Source organism: Eschscholzia californica, unplaced genomic scaffold, assembly GCF_041429995.1.
Source record: "Eschscholzia californica isolate CP2 unplaced genomic scaffold, dmEscCali1.0.p SCAF_6, whole genome shotgun sequence".
In the NCBI taxonomy this organism is placed as follows: domain Eukaryota; kingdom Viridiplantae; phylum Streptophyta; class Magnoliopsida; order Ranunculales; family Papaveraceae; genus Eschscholzia; species Eschscholzia californica.
In genome coordinates, this window is record NW_028238483.1 from 5,524,395 (window position 1) to 5,536,150 (window position 11,756).

The 11,756-nt window shown below is 35.1% G+C and overlaps 1 protein-coding gene across 3 annotated transcripts; it reads left to right on the forward strand.

The window, feature by feature from the left end:
• Positions 1-2,489: 2,489 nt before the first annotated feature.
• Positions 2,490-9,641, forward strand: LOC147530974 (inositol-tetrakisphosphate 1-kinase 3-like). Of its 3 annotated transcripts, none has more exons than XM_086647226.1 (11): positions 2,493-2,699; positions 2,828-3,009; positions 4,492-4,573; positions 5,340-5,372; positions 7,379-7,499; positions 7,745-7,837; positions 8,333-8,452; positions 8,545-8,721; positions 8,815-8,870; positions 8,980-9,064; positions 9,216-9,641. In XM_086647226.1, exons 2-11 carry the CDS (start codon positions 2,831-2,833, stop codon positions 9,278-9,280), a joined length of 1,011 nt encoding a protein of 336 aa, XP_086503352.1. In that variant the 5' UTR covers positions 2,493-2,699; positions 2,828-2,830; the 3' UTR covers positions 9,281-9,641. The 3 variants fall into 3 exon arrangements, with proteins under 3 accessions (XP_086503351.1, XP_086503352.1, XP_086503353.1); XM_086647227.1 differs by having other exon boundaries at positions 2,531-2,686; XM_086647225.1 differs by having other exon boundaries at positions 2,490-3,009.
• The last annotated feature ends 2,115 nt before the right edge of the window (positions 9,642-11,756 follow it).

Sequence of the window (11,756 nt, forward strand, 5' to 3'; positions counted from 1 at the left end):
CTTTAAGAGCATCTCCAATGGAACAGTCAAACTCTAAAACTTAGAGTGTCACTTAGGATTTGTAAATATTTTGTTTAAAAACCTTCTCTAATGGGACACCCTATTTGACACTCCATGATGATGTGGTTGCATTTACTATAGAAACTCCCAAGAGAGACTATCTAAAATTAGAGTGTCTTTTTGAGACTCTCTAGGTGCCACTCTAAAATTTAAACCAATAGAAACTCTTGCTTTCTAACTACTTTTTTCCTACTGAATTTAAGAATGACGTGTGCATTAAGTAAAGGTATTTTAGAGATCTCCATTAGAGACACAAAAAAATCTAGTGTATGTATATTGCCAATTAGGAAAGGAAGTCTTCATTGACACTTGGCAACTAGACTTTTAGAGTGTCCCATTGGAGATGCTCTGAGTAAAGTGGGAGGATTAAATACGAAAGTAATGAAAGAAGAAAAATCTATGTTCCATACCTCATCTCTCTACAAAGTAGCAAAAAGAGATTGTTGAACCCTGAAGGGAAAATCAAACTCAAAAAATTGCTTCCTAAAATGAGAATCCCTAGACGTTAAGTTGAGAAATCTTAGAAGTTAAGAGTCGGGCTTGATGTCCGGTTGGGTAAGAGTAAACTATGTTAAAGTTCACCACTAAAAATTAATGGGCAAGACAGGCTGTGAAAACTGGGCTTGGCCTAGACAATTTTTCCATCAGACTCGAGCGTTTCATGTCCGGTGGTGGGGTTTGCGGTTGGATTCCCACTCATCTTTTAACGGAGCGCCGAAAGGCGCCCGTTGAAATTGCTATAAACCTATTTCTCTGTAGACACTCCGTATATTTTTTTCTTTTTCCATTGGCACACTCAGTACTTTTTTTTTTCAAAATCGTCGTTAAAACTTTTAGATTCTTTGCATTCTTTTGATGGGTATCATTTGTAGTTTGTTAACTGCAGAAAGAGACTAAAGATAGTCTTCAAAAGATCTTAGTTTCTTATTAGATATCGGTTTTAAAATCCTAATTTTGTTTTTGTTTTTTTTTTTAATTAAGTGTTCGAAAAGTTCTTGAAGTGCATAAATCTTTGAAAAATATTTATCATCGATTATAGGTTGATCGAGTAATTTTAGAGTGATTTGTAAGTACAAATCGGTTCAATCCTCCCAAATATAAAAAGTTCGAGTGCTCTGAAGTTCGATAGCGAGAGCAAGGCCCTAGATTGGTCCCCGTATGATAGTAGCTTACTTTCTCAGATTCATTACTGCGAAAAAAAGGACGGCCTATATATGTCGGAGGTCAAATGGGATTGACTAAGGTCCGTGTGATATGTGGGAAAATAGAGCTGAGAAAGTCATTTTCGTAAGAAAATTGACTTTCAGCTGTTTGTTAAAGCCAAGTAAGTAAGAAAATCGATTTCCTTTAGAAAAAAAGGTAGGAAAAAAGGCATCCAAATTTTCCCTCTAAAGAGACGAGAAATCGGTTTTCCCACACTCTTAAAACACACACTCTCTCTCCTCCCGTGCATTCGTGCTTCTCTCTCTCTCGTTTTTATTTTTATCTCTCTAAAAAAAAACACTCGACTTCTCTCTCAATCCCTGGATAGAACTTCTCTCTCAATCTCTAGTATACAAATAAGTGGAAAAACAATCTCATAAACTACAAAGTTGCATTAGAAACATGAATTGGAAAACTCTAATTTCACCTTCAGAGTAATAATCATAAGCTACAATCTCATAAACTGCTATCTCTTACGTTCCCCCAAATAAAAAAGCTTAGCACATGTAATGATTCAGACTCTAACTAAATCCATTGGTGAAAATTCAAACTCTAGGTATATATTTCTGAATGAACATTCCATCCATGCCGATTCAATTTCTAAATAGAATCATTGATGAAGAAGCAAACCCTAATTGAAAAATCATACAAGAAACCCTAAGTTTAAGTATCATGACAATAAAATCAAACTCGAAATGGTTGATAGAAAAAACACACTCGAAATCAAACCCTAGTTGAAGAGATCTGTTATCATTTGTCGATTCAAGACGAGAGATTCGTCACCATCTGGTTTCTTTTAAGAGATCCATCCAGAAAACCCAAATGAAGGATGAAGAAGACGAGAGGTGAAACCGTGATTTAATTTGAGAACTTCTAAGGGCGCCTTCGTGTTATCATCAAGGCGCCTTCGTGTTATCATCAAGGCGCCTTACTTCATGAATATAAAAAGGTGCCAAAAAGAATACATTTGGGCGCCTTTAGAACTTCTTCTCAAATTCTCTAAAGCCTTACCAAACAGTATCAAATGGATTTTCTCGTAAGAAAATCTCAATTTTCTTACCCACGAGTAAGAAATCGTTTTCACATCCAAACGTTTTCACACGTATCAAACGGACCCAAAAGTCAATCCCTATTCTAGGGGTCGCTAATAGGGCACGAATAGCAATTCCAAGGGGCGCCTTTAGTGGCTCCCATGTTTTAAACGTAATTTGGAAATACGGAAGTTTACTACCGTAATTATAAAGAGAGGCGTAGTCACTGCTTTCTTGCCTCTACTGATCTTCTCTCTCTATCTCTCTACCTCTTCTCTTTCTTCCGTGAAATCTTGGTCGAGATTTCATCTCCTACTGCCAATTTTAGGGAGTGAAATCTCAAGTAATAACTTGAAAAGGGGAATCTAAAACCTAAAATTTCGCGCTTTTAGGTTTTCTATTTTGGTAACAACAGATTGATCTTTTCATCTTCATTTTAAACCCCACCAACATTTCATCTTCAATACTAAAAAAACTCGTCTTCCTTTATGGTACTGAACTTGAACGGTTAACATTGAATTTTTGTTGATAAGGGCATGAGGTTGATCGGAGAGGAACCGTGTAGTAATGAAGAGGAGAAGGATAGTGAACAGAATTCTCAGTCTTATTCGATTGAGTTAGGGTTTCCACATCCACAGAAATTGGTTGTTGGATATGCTTTAACCTCAAAGAAAACTCAGAGTTTCTTGCAGCCTAAGCTTGAAAATTTGGCTAGGTAATTTCTTCCATTAATGTTTTTCTTGATTTTCCTCTTCCTTTCACTCACTTCTCTCTCTCTCTCTCTAACATATTCCCTACCTCATTCAGTCTCTCTCTATCTCTTCTACTTCATATGTGATTAATCTTGTGTTGTGTTACTAGTTTCCAGAATTGTTGGGAAATTTTGAAGTTTTTCTTAGGTCATTTTCTTTTGAGTAGGTAAAGTTAAAAAAATTGTTAAAGATGCTATCTTTTCTATGACAAAAAGAAAAGGGAATTTATCTTCTTAAACATGTGTAAGGGATTCAAGGGTACCCTTAGATTTTAATCTATTCTGTAATGCTTTCGTTTTGTTCGCCATTTCTCTCGAAACTCGATTATCATGATTTGATCTAATAAGATGCAAACCAGAGAAAGCCTACTAGATTGAATTTATATACGTGGAGTTAACTTTCTGCTAGATGTGGCAACTGTTTGTTTGACTTATCCATTGTCAGATGGAGTATTAGATTTCAAGAATCTTGATTTCCTTTTGCAATTTATGGAATGGAATATTCTTCTATATATGCCAATATGATTAGAATAGTGAAATTCAAAGTCAATATTTGGTGGTATGCCAGCCTTGTGTAATAGTACGAGACCACTGATTATTTATATAGTACTTGCTCTTACTCCACTATTGTAGTATTGTGTATTTTTACTTCTTGTGTTATTGTTTCATTCTTATCAATTTGATTTTCTTGTACTCTCTCTCTCTCTCTCCCTCTCTGTCATATAAATGTGCTACATGCTAGTAGGCACCATACTATAGTTAATTTTTCTTACTTCCCTTGGTGAATCAAACACCAATTCAAATAATGCGAATATGCGAGCGCTCATGGTGGTTTCTTTCAATGGGGGCCCTTAAAAATATCTCTTTGTCATCAGAAAATCTATAAAAAATTGATTGAAATGGATGGCCTTAAATAATGCAGCTTATATTCCTCTTAAGTAGGGTGAAAAGCTTCAAGTGGAGAAAACAGCTCCACTTGAAAAATGTCATTTAATAGCATCTTTGGGTGAGCATATTAGAATCTTATTCTGATATTCCACTTTAGATGCTGTCTGCTGATACTGAAAGCCGGAGTGGTTGGTACAGTTTGTCGGATGGTTTTACACTTATGCTGATGTCCCAACAAGAGCACAAATCAACGCAGACTGTAACTTTATGAGGATGATTTCTTCATTGTGGAGATAACCTCCACAGAAAAGAATCTGTCCATCTCTAGTCTTTCATCTCTATTAAGGCAGAATATTTTTGTTCCTCCAGTTCGGTTTCATTTTGATGTGTATTATGTAAAACTTATTATTGTATTTATTTTCCACAAAAAGCATCTGTACTGTGATTAATCAATTTCACAGAATGTGCTAGTTTCTATCTCGCTTTCTATTCCCTATCTCTTACTGTCAATCTCTTTTACTTCTGAAGATTTACAACAGAACTGCTATAATGTTGCAGGAGTAAGGGAATATTGTTTGTTGCAATTGACCAAAATAAACCACTTTCAAATCAAGGCCCCTTCGACGTCCTTCTACATAAGGTAAGCGGAGATCTTTTCTGTAGTTCTACTCTTTTCTCGTGAAGTGGTGAAAGAGTAAGAACTTTTATTTGTTGTTTTTCTTCCATTCTTTGATAACCGTTGCACCCTTAAATAACTTAATACTCAGTGTCACTTGCTGACTGTAGTACCCTTTAAAACACATTTTTCTGCCCAAGGTGGTAGGCTCCTAATATGCGAAACGGTGCCTCGAGGCATACATTAACTTTTTTTTTTTCTTTGTAAAGTTCGCCAAATTATGTATAAACAGATAACATACCTAAAGTTTTTAAGTGTTTAACAGACAAAAATATCAATGTTTTTATTGTTGCATACTCGCATAAACTCCAAACCTCGCACAAAGGAACAATAGCATTATGTTTTCTGATTTTTTCATTAAAAATACCTGCAAGAAGACCTGAGACATGATGAGAGATTGAAATCAAAACTATGGATACAAGTTTACAGTTCATTTTCTTTCAAACAAGGCCAGTTTTTAAGGTGTAGTATGCATAGGACGCTTGAGGCATTCCGCATGAAGGTGTATGCCTCACAAAGTTATCGCGTATGTTTTGCTGCTACTGAAAAAAAGGTTTACGCCTTAAGGCAAGAAGGCAGCGAACCAATTTAAGTCGCACCTCTAGATTTAGGAGTTTATCTATTGTTAAAACATTGAATGGAATATAACGCATTCAGACGACAACATAGTTTTAAATGGCTTTTATGTTTATTGATATCTGACGAAGGTTATACTTTCTTTCATAATCAGTTATTTGGAAAGCAGTGGCGTCAGATTCTTGAGGTTAGTCGTCTGAAAACACAACTTGCTCCTTTATTGTCCTTTTTATTCGCTTTTAACTAATGAGTCTCTTTTTTTTGTGGTTTCATGTTCGATATATGGATATACGTCTATATTGCTTTTTCATTACATCACTAGTTTATTAGTTGGACTTCCGTATAGGTTCAAACTCATTGTTTCTAACATGATTTGGAGAGTTAAATCTTTCATCTCTATTGAATCGTAGTCTTCTAGAGACTGCAGCCTCCAAGCGAGGATTTTACCTTCTTTGACTTACTTGTTAAGGTGTTGCTAAGCATTTTTGTTTCGATAAGAACTTCCATATCTGCTAAACTTATTTTCAAGTATTTATTTTGTACCAGCTCAATTTGAATAGCTTAAATTTTGCATTAATATTTTTGTCAGCTATGTGACATGAATCGGTTTTGTTTCTTCAATATTTTGTTTTATTAACAATTCGGGCGTCAGTTCTTATGTAGTGATTATAGAAGCAAAAACAGAGTCAACTAGATTTTAGAGGATAAATCTTTGAACTTGGAATTGTATTAAGAATGGATATATACTGATCACTGTAAAACATAAATCAGCTGGAGTAAGAACTGCCTGCTAACCTAAGCCAGCCTAATACTTGAGCCTGAAATTGTTTGATGATCACTATCTGCTCATGTACTTGAAGTTGGTAATTTGAAAATTGACAAAACCTGCCCACTCCCTTACCCACATACGTCACTCCAATCCATTTTATGCAATTACACAACTATTAGCTGGAATGGATAAACTTTCCTAATGCTTAAATGTTGGGAGTTGCATAAACGCAAATAAACAGAGTGCACCTCATCGACATCGCAGAAGGAAAGGCGAAATCTTGTTCTCTGAATGCAATCAATATGTCATTACTGTGGAGAGGTCATGGTGCACCCTTTTCTATTTCTTTTTTCAGTGTTTTTACTGAGTTATTTAAAATTTGTGTTAGAAGAGGATAGGGTAGATACATGAAAGGGAGAGAAAAAGATGCAATGGGAAAGGAAATCAAGTGACAAAAAAAGTAGTAGTCAGTTCGAGCGCCTTAGACGTTCCTTGAGGTGGTATGTGTACAACGATACCCAAAACCTCAGCTAAAGCAACTTCAGTATGGTGTGTGTCGGTTGTGCCTTGAACAATGCACAAGTTATAATAAAGGTTTGACAAACTCAAATTAAATTTTTTTGGTCGAAAGAAATCAATAAACAAAGCAGTTGCTATACAAGAAATACCTAAATTTTATTATTCCCGTAAAATTAGTTCACAGAGATTTTAAAATTGTAAGATGATGAATGTATATAGATAAGAGTTCTAGAAACAAGAAAGGAAGACTTAAAATAGAAGAGGGTAAGGAAAACTGGATGCTAGTGCCTGACTTGGGTTGTTTTAGTCTTTATGATATTGTTTGCCACATCATGAAGTGCATCTCAATAAAGTATAATATTTCTTATAAGTCTGACGGTCCATTACATGAAAATGCTATTATGAAAACTAAGGCTATTATCTCCCTAATTGCCTCCTCTAGATGGCTTATATATATAGTTGTCTCTCACTTTTGTTTGTTATTTGAAGTTTCTGCTGTGATATACATGTCTTTTATGTATTTTATTGGTTGTTGACTATGACTGAGACTCCTCGTGCATGAGTTTTGGTTTGTGCCTTGATTGCGACGTGCTCCCTTACCTACATTGTGGCGAACAAACGAATAATTAAAATTACACATAGATAGACGGAAAAATTCTCTGTATTATTGTCAATTGTTTATGAAATTTGAAAAATGCTATTCCCTCTCCTCAAAGAGTTTCCACGATGAATAACTGGAAGTGTTTTTTATGTCCATACCCAATTTCTTGCTGGAGCAAATATGGAAGGAGATCAAAGATGCCTAGGGTCTGAGACTGAAAGTTTAATAAACAATTGCATTAGTAACATTACAAACCTTTTTTTACTGATCCAATTGGTTCTTTGCCCGTTTTGTTTTTCTGTAGGACTACAGGGAAAAATATCCAGAAGTTATAGTCCTTGATCCGCCCAGTGCCATACAACATGTTAGCAATAGGCAGTCCATGCTCGAGGATGTGGCCAATCTGAACTTGTCTGACTCCCATGGTAACAGACTCACTCTTTTGTCCCGGCTAGGATTTTGAACTTATTAATTATTGTTTTTTTTTATATCTATACTTTCTTTTCCAATGAAACAAAATTGCTATATAAGCAACATTAAAAGATTTTGTAATAATATATTCATATTTGCTAGTCTCTTTATGTGTTGGACAGTGTTTAAATCTTAACTTCTGATACTTTCAACCAGATAAATGTTGATACTGACAAATATTGAATTGACAATTGTTTAGGCCAAGTTGGTGTTCCAAGGCAATTAGTTATTACAAATGATCCATTGTCCATTCCTGATGCTGTCACTGAAGCTGGACTTGTATTACCTCTTGGTAAGTGTTAATTTGGTGGTTCTACAAAGTTGTTATAGATTAAAGATTGAGAAAGACACGTCTAAAGCAAGAGGATAAACCCTACTACATGGATATATGTTAAAGTAAATGTGGTAATATATGAATTGGTTTCTTAAGAGTCTCAAGCGAACCCAACTAGCAACCTAGTGACCTACCCAAGCTGAAGATCAGTTTCTATTTTATATAGAGATGGTAGTCATTAGTGCTACTTCTACTTCTATTTTAGCTAGATTATTATTTAAACTAGGAAAGAGGAAAGACCTCTACTTGGCCAAACTCCATTGGAGTTTATTTAAGGTTATTTGAAGAGTTTATCTTGCATTATTCAATTGTTTGAAGTTCGATTTTATGTTTTCTCAGTTTAAAATAAGAAGCTTGGTACTCAGTTTATTTTGCACTATCTTTCTTGTGGTTCTTCATCATGTTTGACTAACTCGATTAATGTTGTATCATAATTTATCGTTTATGTGTCAGTTTCAAAGCCACTAATTGTGGATGGAAGCGCCAAGTCACATCAGTTATCTCTTGCATATGATCAATTATCTCTATCAAAACTTGATCCTCCCTTGGTTCTTCAAGAATTTGTCAACCATGGTATGTCTGCATATGCTCAGAATGTATTATGAATTTATCACATTCATTATAGTCATTCATAATCAAGCCTCCTTTTTATGTTTCTACTTTAGGAGGTGTTGTCTTTAAGGTTTATATAGTTGGGGAAGCTATACAAGTGGTTCGTCGTTTTTCTCTACCTGACATCAATAAATTAGAGCTGTTAAATAATGCTGGAGTCTTCCGTTTTCCAAGGGTTTCTTGTGCCGCAGCTTCTGCTGATGATGCAGATCTAGAACCCGGTGTTGCTGGTGAGTGAATCCTTTGCAATGATTGACAGAAGGTTTTGATTTTCTGAGTTTTCAAAACATCTTCTTCATCCCTTTTATTATCCTTGATTGTAGAGCTTCCGCCACGACCATTACTCGAGAGGCTCGCTAGGGAGCTCCGTCAACGGCTGGTATTGCTTTCTTTCTTGTCTCCTTTTTTTTTCCTTGTAATCAGATAGATAATTATTTTTCCTGTTACGTTCATCCGCTCTTAGTTTCTCTAAAAATGGTATTGCCTAGGGTCTCCAACTATTCAATATAGATATAATCAGAGAGCATGGAACCAAAGATCGTTTCTATGTCATCGACATCAACTACTTTCCTGGCAAGTGAAATTCTTTCTCAACTGATATTACAATTTTTCTCATATCTCTATTTGCTCAGGAGGATATATATATATATATATATATATATATATATATATATATATATGAGCTATCTATTTTTTTTTAATTAATAGTTTTATCTCTTGTTAGGGTATGGGAAAGTGCCAGGGTATGAGCACATATTTACAGATTTTCTTCTGGGACTGGTGAAGTAATGTCATCTCGTAGAAAGCGACGAAGATTGTTGTCTTCAATGAGGAAGAACAAAAAGCGAAAACAAAACCCGACTGAGGTGCAACTCTTATCTGTCTTTGTTTCAATTTCCTGCATGGCTGCATCCCCATGAAAAAGAAGCAGCTGAAGGGTGAAATGACGGAAGGATCTCTCACTGTTAACATCTGTAATTACTGATTGTTAGAGACAGTTTGTGAAAGCTTTGTTCTTACATATTTCTGTTTCCATTATCTTCTGCTTCTGCGAATGGTTGGTGGTGGTTGCCTTCACCGAAGGCCAATATTCTCAGTAAATGTGAACAGTAAAGAAGAGTTTAGTAGATAAGTACGTACATACTTCCTATTTCGTTTTCGTGATAGAGCTACCACTTCATATAACTTTTTATGGCTCAGGATTACTTTGTTTTAGAAACATTGGATTTTAGTAAAGCCCAAGGAGAACTTAATCACATGACTACATTGTTCTCTCTTGGTTGTTAATATTGGTATGTCTCAGTGAGATCTAAGTTCAGTTGTGTTGGTTCGGTAATCGTGACAATACTGTCCTCTTTCACCGTTAATCCACCAAAACTGAAACTACTAGACCTCCATTAGAACTTTTTACCTTTACCGTTGAAGTTTTTGTGACAACATTAAAATATGATTGAGAAAAAAATTCCGAAGGAGGACAAGGTGGATGTCCCAACTTGAAGAGTCTTAATCGGGAAGAAAACAGGACAAAAAGAAGAAAAAAGGACAAAAGAACTGGGAGGAGGAAATGAATAGTTAACCAAGAATCCAGGTGGATTTGATGATGGAGATAAACATGGAAGTTTGTGTTTTAAATGATAGAAGAGACTGTACGTGCCAACAACTCTTGGTTGGAGTGGTAAGAGGTATAATCTTCCATCTTACAGGTCAAGGGTTCGAGGCACACGCTGAACAATTAAAAAAAAGAGGCTGTACGTCAAAGCCTTCTATAGACTTGCATGAAAGCGACTTGTCTCAATTTCGGAGTTGATTCTCTTTTTCTCTTGATGGAGTTTTTAAATTTTGAGTTGATTCTCTTTTTCTCTTGATGGAGTTTTTAAATTTTGATAGACAGATGATTCCTATTTAGATCTGGAGCAGGTTTACTTTTGTAGCCTATTCTATCATTTTTTTATGGGTTTTTTGAGCTTACCCCCTCGTCATGAATTGGTAATTGAGTTTACTCTGCTCAATGTTGGGTAATTGAGCTTATCCCATTAGATTTACTATTTTTAACAAAAATGCAAAAAATGTGTTAGGCGTACGAGAAATAATTGTGACTACTAAGAGCAATTATTCTTCAATATGCTTCGTAGTGGTTATTCTACCTTACTTTATTGTTTGATTTGGTCGCGAATATAATTAGTAAAGATTCATTTTGTTTGTATATTATTTAATTTATAATTTTTATTATCTCATGCCAAACACGTCCTTAATAATTTTTACAAAAATTCTAAATTCAAAGGGGTAAACTCAATTAGCGCTTACTGAAAGGGGGTAAATTCAATTACTAATTAGTGTTGAGGGGGTAAACTCAAAAAATCTTTTTTTCAATGTTTGAAGTCGCTTGTGAGGGAGACTAACCGAAAAGGGCGTGATTTTCATATTTGAGAGTGTTAAGCTCGAAGGAGTTTCTCCTTGACAACTTGGGGTTCCAATAAAACTTCATAGAATTAGGGCTCCCTACTGAATATGGTACAGATGACTTCGTTTTCTTAATGCAGAGATCATTATTCACTTGTATGGCCAATGTTTCCTCAGTCTACAGAGGAATTTTTTTTTCTTCTCTAGATCTGTATTCTCCATCACTCAATTTCGTCTATTCCATCTTCTTATCTTCTTTGTTTCTTAGGCCGGGCTTCATGCCAAACTGGAGGGAGAAGAAAGAGATAGAGAGAGGGATACGTATGTAGATCAACTATTTAGCATTACCTCCGCTGTACTGATGTCCAATTAGGTATATCCTGGAATTTAGTGACATCCTATTTTTATTACAAGTATGAAAATAGCCCTACATTAACTTTATGGTGTGTTTGGTTGCAGGATTCCTATCAAAAGTGGGATTTGGTAGAAATCAAGAATTCTTGGTCTATTCAGCTACCAAGAATTCTAGGACTCTTGAATCCTAAAGATTTCTAATTCTAAAATTTGTATTGGACCAAAATCCCACCCTACCCCCTAGGATTTGTTAGGATTTTGGATTAATAAACCTAGATTACAAACTTAAAATCAACAAAAATATATTTCCTTTTACAAAATTATTATTTTTCCCGTTTTTTTTTCGAAAATTTTTTTTTTCTTCAAAAAATCATTTTTTCCCCGAAAATCATTTTTCCTTAAAAAGATAGTTTTTCCCCCAAGACCAGATTTTTTTGACAATCGTTTTTTCCGCCGAAAACCAATTCTTCCCGAAATATATATATATTTTTTCCTGAAAACAGTTTTTTGT

Excerpts from the sequence above, each read along its gene's own strand:
- LOC147530974 (XM_086647225.1), top strand. The coding sequence starts at position 2,831 with ATGAGGTTGATCGGAGAGGAACCGTGTAGTAATGAAGAGGAGAAGGAT. Across the intron at positions 5,373-7,378 it reads AGTGGCGTCAGATTCTTGAG|GACTACAGGGAAAAATATCC; the intron begins GTTAGTCGTCTG and ends GTTTTTCTGTAG. Across the intron at positions 7,838-8,332 it reads TGGACTTGTATTACCTCTTG|TTTCAAAGCCACTAATTGTG; the intron begins GTAAGTGTTAAT and ends TTTATGTGTCAG.